Source organism: Mauremys reevesii, linkage group 5, assembly GCF_016161935.1.
Source record: "Mauremys reevesii isolate NIE-2019 linkage group 5, ASM1616193v1, whole genome shotgun sequence".
In the NCBI taxonomy this organism is placed as follows: Eukaryota; Metazoa; Chordata; order Testudines; family Geoemydidae; genus Mauremys; species Mauremys reevesii.
Genome location: NC_052627.1, coordinates 20,213,862 through 20,233,107, shown reverse-complemented (window position 1 = coordinate 20,233,107; position 19,246 = coordinate 20,213,862). Strand labels below are relative to the sequence as shown.

Sequence of the window (19,246 nt, the reverse complement as noted above, 5' to 3'; positions counted from 1 at the left end):
GTATAAATCAGATTGGAATCTGCTCCTATGTTTTGTAAAGTGCCATGTAATTATACAGTTGCATATAGATATCTGTTGTTATGACAGTAATGATAATAGATTGTTTTGAATTTTTTGTTAAATATACTTTTTTTTCCAGTCTTTCATATAGCTCAGCCTCATTCACAGATTCCTGGCCATTGAGGGCTATCTGCATACTCAAGTCATGGCAGAGAAGATATGGCTTGTTGCTAATCTACAAGCATTGGGGCCAGAACCTCAACTTGTATAAATTGTCTTAGCTCCATGGAAATTAATGGAGCTATGACAACTTATACCATCTGCGGATCTGTCCCTAAGTTCTGAAGTGAAAAACTAGATAGGCAACTCAGAAGAGAGCTCCTGAAAAGCTGTTAAACTAAATTACAACCACTTTAAATATAATGCACAATGCTGAGAGCCTAGATGAAATGCAGTGAGACTGCAGCCTGCTCATTTGGGGGCTCAGTAAATAGATTTTTGTTTTGTTGAGTCCTCCAGGGTAAGTGACAATAATTAGGGTTACGGAATCTGTGATTTCCAGAGACCTCTGTGACGTGAGCCCGTGGCGCCTGGGAGCTGAAGGGTCCCCCCGCAGCTCGTGGTGGCTGGGAACTGCGGGGGTCTCGAGCTCCAGCCTCAAGGAGTGGGGGGAGGTTGCCCCAGAAGCTCCCAGCCACATAGCAGGACCCCACAGCTCCCCATTTTGTCATGCATATTTTTAGTAAAGGTCATGGATATGTCACGGGCTTCTGTGAATTTTTATTTATTGCCTGTGACCTGTCCATGACTTTTACTAAAAATATGCATGACAATATCTTAGCCTTAACAATAATACAGCCAAAGATGGTGGGAGGGGTGTGGTGTGTGGGAGTTGCAGGGGGTGGGTGAGAGTTGTCCTTTCTGCCATTTTCTCTGGGCTTGGTTTGTGTCACCCTTGGAAATGGTCAGTATCTCTCCATGCAGGCTAGCCTCACATTTTGAGAGCTTCTGGCACATGGCAGCTAAGAGGGACAAGTGATATTGTAGAGCCCAGTAGTACATATGGATCTGAGTGGGTGGACCACAGGGATTTGCCTATTCAGATCTATTTGTAGATCAGGGACCTTGGTGAGTGCTTTATGTATTGACTCCATAAAGAATTGTCAGCACATCTGATGGCAAATGCATGGGCTTTAGGTGTGAAAACAGTGACATTTCTCCCTTAGTGCAGAACTGTACATTTTGATGAACTGATGATCTTCACTCTAAAGAGACATCCTCCCTCTTGGCTTTTTGCTTTCAACATAAAACAAGGTGAAAAATAGATAATGAACCTGCAGATGTGATTCCCCCCCCCCCGCTGGCATCACCATTAGTGAGAATTTGTTCTAATAGCTCTAATCCCATTATGATGCAACTGAGATTGTTTTGTTTTCTATGGTAGAAATACCTGATGCATTTGCATTTATAATGGGTGAAAATAAAATATGTCTGCCTCCTGTTGGGATTGCAGCATCTTTAGATCCAACAACCTCAAGTTAAACCCAGTGTTCTTTGAAATGGTGGTAAACCAGTTTTTACGAAGGAAACAGTTACTTGACTCTTAACTGTACTGGCTCTAATGAGTTTGCCACAATACAGGAAGAAATCAAATATTACGTAAAAGTCAGTGAACACTTGATCATACTCTATCAAGGCAAATCATTTCACTTGGAATAGATGGATGAAAAGAACTCTGTTGGCAAATGTTAGTGCTCAAAAGCCAAATAAAGTATCCTAACCACAAAAACACCCCCACCCCCCAAAAAAACCAAAAAAACCCAACAGCCTCCACACACCACTAGAGTCAGATTAAATACTCTGCTGACTCTGATATTCTTAGCAAGGAAAATGTTTCTAAAAAGAGCACGTTAGTGGGAAAAATAGAGGATTGCCGATTTCTAACTCGGAGGTATACAAACTGTGTGGGTGGAGTGGGGTAAGGAAGCAGGATAGGCCTTGGAGACAGAAAATAAAGCACTTTCAAAATTCGTTGGGAGAATGAAAAACTTGCACGTTTTCCTCAAGTAATCAGCTAAACATTTGCTTTGCCTAGCCTCAGGTGCAGTAATTCCTTGGGATGCTGGGATTTCAGATCATGTAAATGATGCAGCACTACATGTGAATTACATGTTGTGTACCTGATACACTATGCGACATTGAGTGCTTAGTAGTACTGAATGCAGACTCAAGTCTGAGAGCCTGATTCTGCTCTCTCTACAGTAAGCGCACTTTATCAGGCGTAATTTAATTTATGTCAGTGAATTTATGTTAATTTTAAGTGATGTAAAAGTACATGCTGTCTTCCCATGTCTATGATTCACCATTAGCTAATAAAAGCACTTGGGTTTCTAATTCTGTTTTTTCCTTTGTTTTCAGAACTGTATCATATTGTCTGGGCTGGATCTTCTGGTCCATTTCCAGTGCAGTAGAGCAGACCTAAAATCAGCATAATTGGCCAGCTGTAGATTCTCCCTGAATAAGGCAACGCAAGGTTGGCTCAGAGCAGCCATACCAGCTCCTGCATGTCCCCTCCCACCTTCCAAACTGCCACCCTAGAGGTTGTGGCTGGGATGTCCTTATGCCAGGAATATTTACTTGCTGGAATTTCCCCTTTGGGCTATAGGTTGCTGTGCATAATTTAGAGCAGCCCTGAGGATACTTTAACTTGTACCAGAGTGTTGGCAGGCCCCTGGCCAACCCTATGATTGATGGAGGGTAATGATGGTTTAAAGTAATATTTGTTTCATCCCCAACCAGCTGTACACCAAGTAAGGCTTAGCTACTAGAGGCTCTGGCCCCATCTGTTCTGTCCAGCACTTCGTAGCTGTCATGTAGTTCAGGGGTGCCAAACTGTGGCTCGTGAGCCATGTGCGGCTCTTTTACTATTAAAGTGTGGCTTGCAAGCCCCTTCCCCGCCCATTCTCCACCTACCAGACTGGGGGAGGGGAGCTCAGGACCTCTGCCTTGCAGTGAGGTTGAGGGGTAGTGGAGTAGGAGCTTCTGTCCAGCGGGGAGGAGAGTCTCGGGGCTTCAGCACTGTTGGGTGCACCTGCAAGGGCTTGGGGCTTCAGCCACGAGCCCCTGCTCCTGGCAGGTGTGCCCTGGCTCTCGAACTTCTAAAGCAGGGATCAGCAACCTTTCAGAAGTGGTGTGCCGAGTCTTCATTTATTCACTCTAATTTAAGGTCTCCTGTGCCAGTAATACATTTTAACGTTTTTAGAAGGTCTCTTTCTATAAGTCTATAATATATAACTAAACTCTTGTTGTATGTAAAGTAAATAAGGTTCTTAAAATGTTTAAGAAGCTTCATTTAAAATTAAATTAAAATGCAGAGCCTCCCGGACTGGTGGCAGGACCCGGGTAGTGTGAGTGCCACTGAAAATCAGCTCGCGTGCCGTCTTTGGCATGAATGCCATAGGTTGCCTACCCCTGTTCTAAAGATTGTCATATGCGGCTCAGAGGGCGAGTAAGTTTGGCCACCCCTGGTATAGTTAGTCTCAGGAACCAAACTTTGTGGAAGCCTTTTCACTAAAGCTATTGTTTCACGGTAAAAGCAGATTATTATTTCAATGCCTATTACTGCAAATTATTGGTTGTCTGCAACATCCTTCTTCTTAGGGACTGGGTAGATTTAATTGTTCATTCAATGAGAAGTGTAGCAAGAATGCTGAGAAAGTAATTAATTTGTTGCTCCAAATTGACAGATTTTGTTATATTTTAGCCAGAAAAGACCAGCATGTTTCTTAAAGCATGACTATGAGCAGGATATGTGAGATTGTATCTAATGTTCAGAACACGTTTCTTTTTCCTTTTCTTTTTTTCTTCCTTAAGGTCAGTGGCAATGAAACACCTAAAATATGAGCATTATCACTGTATTTATAAATATTTGTCATTGGCCAGTCTGGGAGAGCCAGGAACTGGATTATTTGCCAAGCCCATGTGCAGCCCCCTGCCTCCGTTTCCAGATTTCCACATATTTGTAAATTGCTGCTGAATGAGGAAAATGAAGTTTTGCTGGTTTCACTTATTGTAGCTTGAGAAACCCTCCAAGCTGTTCAGATATGTTATTAATTTTGAATAAGAACAACATAAGAATGGCCATACTGGGTTAGGCCAAAGGTCCATCTAGCCCAGTATCCTGTCTTCCGACAGTGGCCAATGCCAGGTGCTTCAAAGGGAATGAACAGAACAGGTAATCATCAAGTGATCCATCCCCTGTCACCCATTCCCAGATTCTGGCAAACAGAGACTAAGGACACCATCCCTGCCCATCCTGGCTAATAGCCATTGATGGACCTATCCTCCAAGAATTTATCTAGTTCTTTTTTGAACCCTGTTGTAGTCTTGGAATTCACAACATCCTCTAGCAAAGAGTTCCACAGGTTGACTGTGCGTTGTGTGAAGAAATACTTCATTTTGTTTGTTTTAATCCTGCTGCCTATTCATTTCATTTGGTGACACCTAGTTCTTGTGTTATGAGAAGGAGTAAATAAATAACACTTGCTTATTTACTTTTTCCACACCAGTCATGATTTTATAGACCTCTGTTGTATCCCCCCCTCAGTTATCTATTTTCCAAACTGAAAAGTCCCAGTCTTATTAATCTCTCCTCATATGGAAGCTGTTCCATGCCACTAACAATTTTTGTTGCCCTTTTCCGAACCTTTTCCAGTTCCAGTATATCTTTCTTGAGATGGGACAACCACATCTGCATGCAGTACTCAAGATGTGGGCATACCATGGATTTATATAGAGGCAATATGATATTTTCTGTTTTATTATCTATCCCTTTCTGTTTGTTTTTTTGACTGCAAGTGCACATTGAGTGGATGTTTTCAGAGAACTATCCACAATGACTCCAAGGTCTCTTTCTTGAGAGGGGTAAACGTGCGGGATGCACCCTGTGGCGCCTCCCACTGGTCATCTCCAGGGATTAGCTCTTCGACCCAGGAGCACACTCTGTCAGCCGGCGATCCGCTATCACTGCTGGCCCCCGTTTCCCTCCCAGGACCCCGGTGCCCCTTTAACTGGTACTGCCCCCTGGCAGTACCCCCACAGTTCTGGGTCTCCGCATCCCAGAGGAACCCCCACTTCACCTCAGTCTTGGCTACTGCCCAGTCTCCATCTAGCCCCTGTTCACTGAGGCAGACTGCAGTATCAGCCATTCATCACAGGCAAAGGGTTTTGGAATTGCTGCCTCTGGCTATCCATGGGCTGCCCCCTGCAACCCAGTACCTAATAGGCCTTACCAGGCCTGTAGCCTGAGGCTTTCCTAGGCCGGAGCTCCCTGGCTCCCTTGGCCTTTTCCCAGCCCTGCTACACTCCAGATACCTGGTTAACCTCCCTGCAGCCAGGCCCTCCTCTCTCTGAACACAGAGAGAGACTGTCTGCTTGAGCTCCTGACTTAAGCCTTCATAGGGCCAGCTGGGCCCTGATTGGGGCATGACCCCAGCTGAGCCTGCTTCCTCCCAATCAGCCCAGGCATCTTGCCCTTCCACAGCCCTCCTTCAGGGCTGTTTTAAACCCCTCTGGGCAGGAGCAGGTAACCGCCTAGCTACAAGTGGTAACAGCTAATTTAGATCCCATCATTTTATATGTATAGCTGGGATTATGTTTTCCAATGTGCATTACTGTGCATTTATCAACACTGAATTTCATCTGCCATTTTGTTGCCCAATCACCCAGTTTTGTGAGACCTCTTTTCAGTCTGCTTTGGACTTAACTATCTTGAGTAGTTTTGTATCATCTGCAGATTTTGCCATCTCATTGTTTACCTCTTTGTCCAGATCATTTATAAATATGTTAAATAGTACTGGTCCCAGTACAGACCCCTGGGGACAGCATGAGAGATGGTGCAGTATTTCCCTGTAGTTATGTTGGGAAATTACTGTGCTTACTCGGATACCACTGTGAGATAACTGTTGGTAAATGGTGAACTTGGTAATGATCATTAACATACATACAAATGTAGAAGATGTGAAGCTTAAAGGTTCATCACTACCTGACCTTCTGTATTTGGTGGAAATTGATAATATGGGATTCCCACAGTATTCTTGCCAGCAAGTTAAAGAAGTAGGGGCTGGATGAATGGACTATAAGGTGGATAGAAAGCTGGCTAAATCGTCAGGCTCAACGGGTAGTGATCAATGGCTCCATGTCTAGTTGGCAGCCGGTATCAAGTGGAGTGCCCCAAGGGTCAGTCCTGGGGCCAGTTTTGTTCAATATCTTCATTTATGATCTGGAGGATGGTGTGGAGTGCACCCTCTGGAAGTTTGCAGATGACACTAAACTGGGAGGAGTGGTAGATACGCTGGAGGGTAGAGGTAGGATACAGAGGGACCTAGACAAATTAGAGGATTGGGCCAAAAGAAATCTGATGAGGTTCAACAAGGACAAGTGCAGAGTCCTGCACTTAGGACGGAAGAATCCCATGCACTGCTACAGACTAGGGACTGAATGACTATGCAGAATTCTGCAGAAAAGGACCTAGAGGTTACAGCGGACGAGGAGCTGGGTATGAGTCAAGAGTGTACCCTTGTTGCCAAGAAGGCTAACGGCATTTTGGGCTGTATAAGTAGGGGCATTGCCAGCAGATTGAGTGATGTGATCATTCCCCTCTATTCAGCATTGGGGAGGCCTCATCTGGAGTACTGTGTCCAGTTTTGGGCCCCATACTACAAGGAGGATGTGGAAAAATTGGAAAGAGTCCAGCAGAGGTCAACAAAAATGATTAGGGGGCTAGAACACATGACTTATGAGGAGAGGCTGAGGGAATTTAGGGTTGTTTAGTCTGCAGAAGAGAAGAATGAAGGGGGGATTTGATAGCTGCTTTCAACTACCTGAAAGGGGATTCCAAAGAGGATGGATCTAGACTGTTCTCAGTGGTAGCAGATGACAGAACAAAGTTGCAGGTCTCAAGTTGCAGTGGTGGAGGTTTATTAGGATATTAGGAAAAACTTTTTCACTAGGAGTGTGGTGAAGCTCTGGAATGGGTTACCTAGGGAAGTGGTGGAATCTCCTTCCTTAGAGGTTTTTAAGGTCAGGCTTGACAAAGCCCTGGCTGGGATAATTTAGTTCGGAATTGGTCCTGCTTTGAGCAGGGGATTGGACTAGATGACCTCCTGAGGTCCCTTCCAACCCTGATATTTTATGATTCCTTCCACCCAATCGCCATAGGAGACCTCTGCTTAATGTTCCAGAGGAAGGTGGGAAAAAACCCAAAATCACTGCCAATAAGCCATGCATGCTGAGAAGATTCCTTCCTGACCACAAAGCTGAAACTTCCTCTTTTGTCTGTTCAGGCTCAAATTAATTAATTCTGGATGTTACAGCATACGGGCCTGATCTAAAGCTCGTTGAAGTAAGTGGAAAGACTCTATTTGCTCCAAAGGGGTTTAGAAGCATGCCCTGTGTAGGGATGGTAGAGCTCTAGATTATTTTGAAGTTTCCTAAAACCTTTAGAACCATGTCCATGATTAATTTTTAATTATGTGAAATGCTTTCCTCTTCATTTAAACTATCTTCAAGGAAAATGTAAAATGTGCTTTTTAAAAAAACATTTCATTTACAAGATGGAAGGCTATACTAAATATTCCCACTTGATCAGGGAAATCTTTTTTTGAAAATAATATAAAAATAATTTAAAAAAAATTATAGCAACTGCGACCTTTCATTTTGGCAAACAGAAACTGAAGTTGCAGATCAAAAGTTTTGAGTTAAACTCCAAAATTAGAATTTATAAGTTTAAGTGAATTCCAAGGCCCAGTTAATAAAACCCTTAAGATTGTGCTTGACGTTAAGGAAGGATGTTGAAGCATGAGCTTAATAACAACACTTTCCTGAACTGGGATCTTAATTTGAGAAAAGAAACATTTGTTTCGGAATATGGTGATTGTGTGTCTAAATGTCCATAAATCAATTCATGGACCAAATGTCCAATAACATCTTTCTTAGGATGGGAGAAATTATCTGGCTTTTTGAATCTCAAAAAGAGATTGCTTTAGAGAGGATAGTAATGGTGGTAGGTGTCTAAAGTCAGGGAAGAGGGAATTTGAAGTAATAGGAAAACCTGGGAAAAGGGATTTAAAAAAAAAATCCTCTGACTCTGATATGTAGGTCACTGCTCTTCCTCTGGAATGTCAGTTTAAGTTATATCTCTACTTTTGTTATAACGGACACATTTCACGATTAAAGATTCACTCCAATCTGACGCTTGATGTAGATAGGTTTCAGTACTATAGATCAGGGTTATTCAAAGACCACTTTATTGTGTGTCATGTTACAATCTCAACATTTTGAGCTGTTTTTTTCAGTTGTGCTAGAGTTAAATAGGTAGGGTGAAATGCTGACTCCATTGATGTCAATGGCAAAACTTCCTCAGAAGGGTCTTTTAATGCACAAGTAATTTATAAAATGGCAGTGATTCTTAATTAATAAAATTGCTTTTGGTGTCCTGCTGGAGAAAGAAAAGAGGAGTCTCAGTTGTGCCATTTGGAAAAGTAAATGCAACACCAGGAACTGCTGGGTAATATAGTTATTCAGATCCATATTAATAGTGCTGATGATGGAGAATAAAGTGTTTTCTGGTTTCTTTTGCATCCTGCAGGAGGCATGTGAGAGAAATTCTTTGGTGCAGGAGGCAATAAGTATGCAGAGCTCATCAGTTTCCCTGTAGTCTTTAACAAGAAGGAACAAGGTTGGTCTTGTGAAGGCACAGGACTGGCAGTCGGGAGGACTGAGTTCTGTTCCTGACATCAGTTTCTTCACCCACCATGTTGTGATACTACTTTAACTCACGGGGTGGTGGGAAGTTTAATTTCTGATTATAAGAGATCTAGAGATGGGCCTGATCCAAAGCCCTCTGACGTAAACAGGAGTCTTTCCATAATTGACTTCAGTAAGTCTCAGAGCAGGCCCTAAGTGTACAAGATACGTTTTTTTTCACTTTTCTTTGGTCTTTGTAGTCTTTCCAGTCTGCAGACGCTAGTGACAAGAAACATTTTTATTTTTCACTGTTGTTGAAATAATAAAGAATAAGAGAATAATGATGAGAAAATAATAATGGATGAGAGAAATTAGGTTTTTGAAAAAAAATTATTTATCCTCTGAACTCGGGTTTAATTTATCCAAATACTCCCTAGAAATGATTCCTTATGCTCTTGATGTGTGGTGTTATAAAGCAATGGCAATTGATAATATACAGTCTGAGATCATACACAACATTCTTGGAAAATTATGCAGTTTGGTTCACGTAATTCTTTTTGTCTAAAACAAAATTGAATTACTTAACTTCACCCAGAGGAAGGAAATGATCATTAAGAGCATTGTTAAACACTCATTTCATACACACTTTGTTAGTTGCTGACTTAAGTAAGACAGATATCTGGTTGAAAACAATTGGAGCCTGGGTTTGTTTGTTTGCTTGCTTTTTCTTGTAATTTTTTTCATGTTCTTTGAGTTTTCATCAGACACATCTTACAAATTAATTTTTAAAATTCAGATATGTAAATGGTAAGCATTATTCTGAAAGGGTTTCATTTCCAGTATTATTGGAATATGATGATTCACTCTAGAGAAATGGTTTAAGAAATTAAATCAAAAGGAACTGTTATTATTACTAACTCTCTCTAGAGCAAGTTGGGATTTGTTCACTGAGCGAGTTGCTGAATAAATCCTTAATGGTGGTGGGAAAAGCGACAGTGATAGTCCTTCTATTCTGTTCTGTGTAGCTTCCTATATGGCAGTCATCACCGCAGTATCCGAGTGCCTTTCACAAGTGCATTAAGCAATATTACTAACTTCTGTCACATGTTTGTTCTCTCTTCCTCTTCCCAGAGGAAAATGTATATAGTGGAATATCTTGTTTTGGTGGTATGTTTTTTGTTTTGTTTGGGTTTGTTATATAGACATGCCACTGTATGTTTGTTAGAGAAGGCAAGAGCAAATAAATACATATTGCTCATGGAACAGAGTGTGGTGAAGTTTTGAGTGTCTGCGTGTGCACACAAACAACATAACGATTTCCCAGAAATTTAACTTAGGACCTGTTCTTTGTTCCTTACTTATTCCTTATTCAAATCAAATGCTATTGTTTTCAGCATTAGCTTGGCATGAGAATGGAAGGTTTTACTAGCATCCTTATCAATTTAGCATAAGTTGACTATAGCTCTCTAGTGAGTTTACTATCATAAGAATAAAACATTAAACCAAACATATATCCAGATAATGTTTCAGAGGCAACATGGATATGTAAAATCACATATGAGTAGGAAAGTTTTGTTCTGGTTTCAGGATCACTCCAATGACACTAGTTTTATTGTGCCCATGCTTAGGTATTCCAGCCCTAATATTGTCTGTAGATCACATGAAACAGGCACTTGCTTATGTACAATCAATTGTAGATCTCTGAGTAATTAATGTAATTTTTGAATTTCCCTCAATTTAGCAATAATTATTGCTGGCTCTTATAAATGATGCTGTATATGCAGTCATAAAGAGGTGTGCTTTGCACTGAAGACAGCAAAAACTCAGGTTTATTCTAATCCTAAACAGTCTTCCAGTGTTCCAAACAAAGATGAGAACTCTCGCCGATAGAGAGACACTTCTGAATCTCTTTGCTGCCCAAGTTTTTCCTAGTCTATAGTAAAATCCATCTTTTACAGTGTCTTTTTATGTTTAATAGGTATTTCCTGCTTTGCATGTAAATCTTACACTGCTGTTGAAATTAATTATAAGTAATGGTGTGTACTCTGTTCCATTGCTGTAAGATCTCACTCCCTCTGCGAGTGTGGATTTCCCATGCCTGTTATTCCCATGTCTGTCTCTGTAGTTCTGGCTAATTCAGAAGACACCTGAATGGAAATTCCAGACATCCCATTCACCGTTAAAACTGAAGAATATCCTTTAAAAATATATAAATCTTGTATTTGTAATCACTGCAGCGCTGCATATGATGCTGTCCTTGACAGAAATGTGGCTATTAAGAAGCTCAGCCGACCATTTCAGAATCAAACGCACGCCAAACGAGCTTACAGGGAGCTGGTCCTCATGAAGTGCGTGAACCATAAAAATGTAAGTTTTCTTGCGGGGACCAAGTGGACATTGTGTGCTTAATTTGTTAGGAAAAAAGTCACATCTGTAATGAGATACTTTAACTTACAACTTCTGCTATTTTAAGGGCTAGATCTTGACCCATACTACACACCTACTGTGCTTGTTTCATTTAAATTAGAAGCAGCATTTTTTCATTTAAATTAAAAGCAGCAAAGTTTCAAAGCTGTAGTAAGTCAAAGTTAAGCTGTAATCTTTTGAAAGAACAACCATAACATTTTGTTCAGTTATGAACAGTTCAGAGTTACGAATAACCTCCATTCATGAGGTGTTCGTAACTCTCAGGTTCTACTGTATATGACGCAACAGCTGTAAACCTATTACCTGCTCTTAAGTTTTGGCTGTCTGTTGTTAAAGTTTTCAAAGGAACCACTAGAAGAGAGAGATCTCAAAAATATTGAGAAAAGGGGGAAGAAGCAAGGTAAGATGGTGGAGGAAAGATAAAAGTGCAGAGGCAAAGAGGCGGATAGAACAGTAAGAAAGAAAATTAAGGCTTTCTTTAAAAAAATATAAGCCCGGATAGTCACATTTTCCTGCTAAGAAAGCCTGCCAAGGGAGCCATGTGGGGATAAAGACTCTGTAAGGTTCTTTTCATGGGAGTTTCCTCAGAATTCTTCCTTCTCTTTTCATGTGGGGGTCGGGGAAGGAAGGGAATTCAGGTCCCAAGTCCCACAACCCTCCCTCCCTAGAGGTACTATGGCTTTGTGCTGCCTCATAGGCACTACCAGCTCTCCGGCAGATTCCTGTCAGCAGCATTCCCTACTGCCTGTGTTCTCTGGAATCTCACTTTAAAAAACAGAGTGGTGTGCAGGACACCTCTGGCCACTTTCCAGAGCTCTCTGAGGTTCTCCCATTTTGAGATGTATGTATGACAGCAAGACAGCTGGGAGTTGGATTTATTTTTTATGAAAGAGCATCTGTGCCAAAAAATGTAAGACATGTCAGAGAGAATGGAAAGTCCTGTGTTTTGTGTTTAATAGGATGATGTTTGATTATTTCTCCCCACAGACACATAGCCTTGATATACCAGAAATGGCCAGTGACTTTACAAGGACTGTCACATTTGTTTGAGTTGAGGCTGGAATTTGAACCTGCAACTCCAGAATTCACAAGACTAATGGCTTCAGCATTTTGACCAGTTGCTGTCCATCACCACTCCTCTCTCACACACCCTTTCAAATGCATCCTGAACAATAATAGAGCTCTGAAAAATTGTTCTGAAATTTACCAGCTGCTTACTAGCAACTATGGCAGGACTTGTCAGTGCAAATTGAACAGTGAAAAACAGATGCTATTATTTAATACAGCAGTCCTTCAAAATGTGATCAACTGCATATGTTTATCTTCTCTCTCCCTCCCTCTGTCTTACTCTGCTTTTCAGATTATCAGTTTATTAAATGTCTTCACACCACAGAAATCTCTGGAGGAATTCCAGGATGTGTAAGTAACATGGGCAGTAATTAAACTAAAGCTTTAGAGGGAGGTGGGCATTGATATTATATAGTGAACATAAAAATCCAGGTATAATAAAAAGGATGAGCTCCTCTAGCAAATTATCTTGTGAAGATGAAGCTTTAAATAGAATTTGGAAGACTGTAGACTGGTCTATTTTAGGTATGTATAAGGCACCTATCACCTTTGTATCTAAGTTCTGGAATAGAACACGCGTGCAAAGCGAGCTAATGGCTGTTCTTAAGACAGGTAGTGTGGAGGAATATGAGCATCTATGAGAAAGTGTACTTTGTTCCTTTGTGTTATTGGTTTGCTCAGGAAATGTTGTTGTATAACTCTCCAAGGTATGTGGGAGTGCTTTAAAATGTGGTGATTCACTTTGAAATAATATCATTGTAAAGGAGACTGATGTGAAACATTTTTTCTCTTTCATATTTATTGTGGGATAACCTTTGGCTGTGTCAAATTTTTCTGCCTTGGGAAATAGTGGCAGGGTGTGAGCTCCACTGAACATTGTGTACACCATGGGCGCTACTGCATTTAATGAACTTGCCCTGAATCAAATTTCAGATAGTCGCAAGTGTTGCCGTTTTATGTCAGCTAAATGGCTTCTGCCTTTCAGTCTATAGCACCTTGTTCCATTTTGCAGTATCACAAAAGGGAGGAGTTAATAGCATTGTTTGGAGTCAGGCAAGTACTGTCTATGTGTCTGCACAAAGATGTGCTGCTCCATTGCAATAATCTTGTTATTGTAGTCCTCTGCAGAGAATTGGTGAGGTGAGCCTGAGTTGGGAAGCTCACATATAAATCTAGATCTAGAGTCTTCCCAGAGTTTGAGGGAGTTTGGATCTGGTGTCCCAGTTAAGGTCCATCTCTACTTAAGAATAAATGTCCCTTAAAAACTGAGCTGGTGGGTTAAATGTATTAACTGATCACTTCTGGAGGACTGAGTTAAAATCCGATTAAGACTATCACTCTATCTTGTTTTGCAGAAGCACAGTGTACAGTTGGATTAGTTAATTGGCATTAAAACCATATGGGATCACCCAGTCTTATAAACACTTCAAACAAATTTATTGTGGTAATAGATATTTACCCTTCCTACCTTCATCAGTCCAGTGATCTCTGGAAGAAATCCTCTGATCAAATTGCAATAGCCATTTCTCATGAGAAAAGGCTTGCAGCTTGGTGCAAGTGGCATCAGCATGTTTGAGGATCCTTCTGCCTTGTGTGCCCATGTAGAGCACAGTCGCTGTGCTATGGAGTGTGCCAGGTAATCCCCGATATTCAAAGGATGTCAATGGGGCATTCTTGGAATGCTGCAATGGGAGACAAATCACAGAATGATTCAAGTATTACGGAGCTTTGTGCTGGGGCTCAGGTGAATGGCCAGTTCAAAATCTTTTCTCCGTCTGTGTTACCATCTCACAGTGGAAATAAAAAAGAAACAGACTGTGAAGAAAGAGAAGTGAATGTTGATTATTGCACAGAAGTTACTGGAAGCTCCATGCCTGTGCAGGCAAAAACTGTATGACTTTACTCTCCTATCTAGTTACCTGGTAATGGAATTGATGGATGCCAACTTGTGCCAGGTGATTCAGATGGAATTAGACCATGAACGAATGTCTTACCTGCTCTACCAAATGCTGTGTGGGATCAAGCACCTTCACTCTGCGGGAATCATTCACAGGGTAAGGGGACTGCACTTTGAAGAACAAGATACCGGTAGTTGTTGTTGTTAAGAGTCTTGCTCATGTCAACATGCAAACTTTGTGATTCAACCCCTTCATCAAGACCCAGCCTTCTCAATGTAAATATTGAGACTTATCTGTCAATAGCCTACGTGTCTGGCAAGTTAGCTGCATGGTTGTATGTTAGGGATGAGGATGTTTGTCAAGTTAATAACCGAACAAAAAGGGAATGAGCCATAGGTAGTGTAAGACACACAGTGATTATGATTATTGGAGAAGGTGGCGATAACTGCACTTTCTCCTGAAGCTGTTGCTAGCTCTCTGAAGGCTGACAGTTTAAACTAATGTAAGCTATAGTGCATTAAAATGCTATAAATTGATGGTGTCCATACTGTGGTCCATGAATCATTTGGTGGAGTTCCATGGAGAACTGTCTGGTCAGATGTAATTGGTTCTCCTCATTTTCATTTACTTAAATGCATGAAAAGAGTGCTAAACATACGTTAAGTACGATCCAAACATTATTTTATCATGTAAGCAATTGCTGTAGTTGCCACAGGAGTGAATGAGAAGATAGGTGGTCCGTGCAATTGTTGATACTAGAGTAAATGGTCCATACAATTGTGAACAGGATGGGAAGTGGTCCAGCTGACCCTGAATGCATGGGAATATGTCCATGAGACAACCTTTCTCTTAAGATGTGGTCCACACTATGAAAATAGCCTGGGAACCTCTGCTCAAAAAACAGTAATTTTTATGGCTTCTGAAGGGAAGGTAAGAAAGATTGATGAAATGATTTTCATGTTCGATGTTACTTTTTAATATACAAAGACCTCCTCTCCTAAAACATATATTGTGTAGAGCAGGGGTTCTCAAACTGGGGGTCAGGAACCTTCAGGGGGTCACGAGGCTATTACATGGGGGGGTCATTAGCTGTCACCTCCACCCCAAACTCCGCTTTGCCTCCAGCATTTATAATGGTGTTAAATATATAAAAACATGTTCCTAATTGATAAGGGGGGCCGCACTCAGAAGCTTGCTATGTGAAAGGGGTCACCAGTAAAAAAAAATGTTTGAGAACCACTGGTGTAGAGGATGTAGTATGTTTGGCTGCTATAGTTCCCATAGTGTTCCAGGCAAAGAAGGGGTCAGATTGTTTTTGTAAATAAAATATTCACATGAACCTGCATACACAGTTCAAAATGGTTCTAGTTATTGGAGCACAGTGGGCACTGCCCCACTCAGAATAACATATAAACAAAAATATTTCATCACTCTGAATCTATAAGCCTTTTAGAGCTATTAATTTAACAGCAGAACGCTTCCACCATCCAGAGGAAAGTATCAGAGGGGTAGCCGTGTTAGTCTGGATCTGTAAAAGCAGCAAAGAATCCTGTGGCACCTTATAGACTAACAGACGTTTTGGAGCATGAGCTTTTGTGGGTGAATACCCACTTCGTCGGATGCATCTGACGAAGTGGGTATTCACCCACAAAAGCTCATGCTCCAAAACGTCTGTTAGTCTATAAGGTGCCACAGGATTCTTTGCTGCTCATCCAGAGGAAAGTATTCAAAGTTCCAAAGGCCAGAAGGGACCATTGTGATCATCTACTTTGATCTCCTGTATAACACAGGTTATAGAACTCCCCAGAATAATTCCTTTTGAACTACAGAATATCTTTAAAAAGTCTTGATTTAAAAGTTATCACTGATGGAAAATCCACCATGACCCTCGGTAAATTGTTTCAGTGGTTAATTACCATCACTATTAAAAATGTATGCCTTATTTCCAGTCAGAATTTGTCTAGCTTCAGCTTCCAGCCATTGGGTCTTGTTATATCTTTGTCGGATAGACTGAGGAGTCCATTATCAAATAGCTGTTCCCCATGTAAGTACTTGAAGTACTGTGATCAAGTCATCCCTCAGTCTTCTCTTTGTTAAGCAAAATAGATGGAGATCCTTCAGGCTGTCACTGAGAGAGGCATGTTTTCTAATCATTTAATCATTCCCCAACTTCCCTGAAATTTCTCCAATTTAGCAGTGTCCTTCTTGATGGAATTAAGCTGCTCGAAGGATCTGGACTATATCACTAGAGCACACATTCCAGTAGGAGGTGCCAAAGCAACAACAGGATTCGGAGACAGGCTAAAAAGTGCCTTCCGTGACTGACTGCACATGCAGCTATGGAGCACCGAAGTGTTTAGAGATCCACCCAAAGCATGGATCCAGATCACCATTGTGCACGGCCTTCAGAGATGGCAGTCATGTCTGTTTTCCTTTGTCTCTCTTGCAGGATTTAAAACCAAGTAATATTGTGGTAAAGTCCGATTGCACGTTGAAGATTCTGGACTTTGGACTGGCCAGGACTGCAGGCACCAGCTTCATGATGACTCCGTATGTGGTGACACGTTATTACAGAGCACCAGAGGTCATCTTGGGAATGGGCTACAAGGAGAACGGTAGGGCTGTACCTCAATAGCAAAGGCTATGTGTCCGGCAGGGCCAGGGCTATTTTGACAATGTATGGGCACCAGGAGAGGGAAATAATAGCAGTAAAGAACACCTTGAATTTAAAAACCAAAGTAATGTTAGATCTGAATTTTCCCAGTATTACAATCAAACTGCAATATCTGATGGTACTTGTCATGCAGTTTGCATTGAATTTAACCACATGGTATTGCAGGTTAACAACCTGTGATTGACCAGCACTCCTTTGCCTGACTGGGCGGCTGAAGAAAGTGTGTATCCATAAAGGCTGCTGTGACCCAGAGATAGTATGGGAATTGTTAGGGTTGCCAAATGGATGAAATAATCTAAAGCCAGCTCTTCTGAATCTCAGACCTCTCCAGTGAGGAGGAAAGAAGAGATGGAACCAAACCAAATTTGGAATCCAAACATTCCCAAATGTTTCAAGATGCAGACCCAGATTTGAATCTCAAGAATGGCTTCTATATGTATGATAGGCTGAACTAACATCCCAGACTCTAACAACCCGCCGTTAGGGTGTACAAGATCTAGATCTGAATTGTGCAGCTTGAGCCCATTTTTAGTGGAAAGAAAAAGGAGGAAGAGGAGGAAACTGAACTATGGTACTTTTTTGTTGTTTCACTTGTATGTAATCATCCTTGCTGTAGATAGAGAGCTCTGCTGTGAAAAACCTACTGATGGTGTATCTTTCTGTCCGTGGACAGGCTATGGGATGCAGGTAGAGCTAGCATATTACAGAGGTGCCTATAAGAAAGAGTTCATTGTAGGAGGGATAAAGGGAAAGCTTTATCAAATACGTAGTTCTTGTTCTATAACATAATTGAACATTATAACTGTCTAGGTGCTAGGTAGACCAGGCTGGAAAGAAGAGTAGGAAATATTGTGGAGAAAAGTCTATTATTATACTATTTCTGATGCCAAAGCAATCTCCCCGTTAGATGAAGAGACCTTTTCAATGACAAATGTAATGAGAAAGTAGCAGAAACTCCAGACTATTTTACGTTAAGTTGGAGAATCCAACTAACATGCAGTAGACTTTGAAGTCACACTGACAGCATTCTTCAGCTGACAATGACATTGTATGCTTGGTTTTTTTAGAAGGATTTCTTTACTCAAGCGATAATACAGGCATGCTCATAACACACCTGTAAGCTATTTCATTCCATGAATTGCTGGTAATATTCATGGATTCACAATGCAGGTTTTAATACTGTAGTTAGTAATTAGGAAAAAAATAGCACAAGTGCTAAATATGTTGCACTTTGGCTTTCTCATAGACTGAGTGCCTCCAAAAATCTTAACTGAGATCAACACACATGTCATCATTCCCTAATCTAAATATTAGGTTATTTTTATTCTAAAATGAGTTGCTCAGGCTTTGTGTGGTTCTTTCACAAAATGAGTTTGTTGTTGTGTTTGACACAGCAGAGAAATTTCCTCTGGTTTCATGCTGTTATAGTGGCACCTGGGAAAAGTTTGGGGCAGTTTTGTGGTCAAGTGCAAGACAGATTTGCGGAGGCACTCAGAATGTGTGCAACCCTCAAAGGGGCTGATTGAGTGCCCCAGAAGTTAATGGAGAGATTCCCATTAATGTCAATGGGCCATGGATCAGGCTCAAAGTGAGCAAGAAGCTTTTCTCTTTCAACTGAGCAAGATAAAACAGGTGAACATTTAAAAAATAAAATAAATTTGAAACAATGAATAAAGGAAACGCGGATCAGCAAATCTGAGGAGCTGATGTGTACGAGGGACCTGATCCAGGTCTCACTGAAGTCAATGGGAAAGATTGTTCTCCACACCGCTGCTCAGGCCTGTGCTGCTGTGCTACATGAGCTCCCTCATTTTTTCCTCCCCACTTTGTAGGCTGACTATGAAGATCGTTCGCTGCTTTCATTTTCTCTCTGCACCCGATTGGCTAACGATGCATAGTTAGCATTATTTTGCTGAACTTACCTTGGAAGGAACCAAAACTACCACAAAGAAGAAAACTCTAACCCCACCTCAGGCATGCTTTAGCTGTCCTGTGCACCCAATACCTCTACCCTCCTTTCCCAGATGAAACATTTCACCCTTATTTTGTTTTACCAACAACAACAAAAAGTTTTGGTTTGCTTGTTTTTATTTTGTTTTTTTAAAGGATGAAAAGGGGAGAAGAAAAAGAGGAGAAATTGGTTGTACATTCCAAAAAATTATCACAAAACAAGGATTTGAAGTTGGGAAAATATGGCAGTTTCTTGAAAAATAGTTTTCTCTTCACCATTCAGAGTGCTGAACCTTTCTTTCTTTGCACTCAGTATCATCAAGTATCTGTCTTTTTCCCCCCTCCTTGTACAATTTCAAGGAAGAAAAACCTCACCTAAACCAAACAGATGAGCAGTGCACATTGCATCCAGTACGTGAAGTCAGGATGGGAAGCATAGAAACCTTCCCAGAAGGCATGCTGGTATTCACTCTATGCAGCATTC

General features: G+C 41.2%; 1 protein-coding gene across 7 annotated transcripts in view; it reads left to right on the top strand.

Moving 5' to 3' along the window:
• MAPK10 (mitogen-activated protein kinase 10) overlaps positions 1–19,246 on the top strand; it is a 388,740-nt gene that overhangs the window by 293,558 nt on the left and 75,936 nt on the right. For 6 of the 7 annotated variants that reach the window (XM_039539665.1, XM_039539662.1, XM_039539666.1 and 3 more), the window contains 4 exons: positions 10,983–11,112; positions 12,533–12,591; positions 14,156–14,294; positions 16,588–16,753. In XM_039539665.1, coding sequence (XP_039395599.1) covers positions 10,983–11,112; positions 12,533–12,591; positions 14,156–14,294; positions 16,588–16,753 — 494 coding nt within the window. Of the gene's footprint in view, positions 1–10,982; positions 11,113–12,532; positions 12,592–14,155; positions 14,295–16,587; positions 16,754–18,644; positions 19,166–19,246 lie in introns of those variants that run through there. The other variant, XM_039539669.1, reaches the window with a different exon arrangement.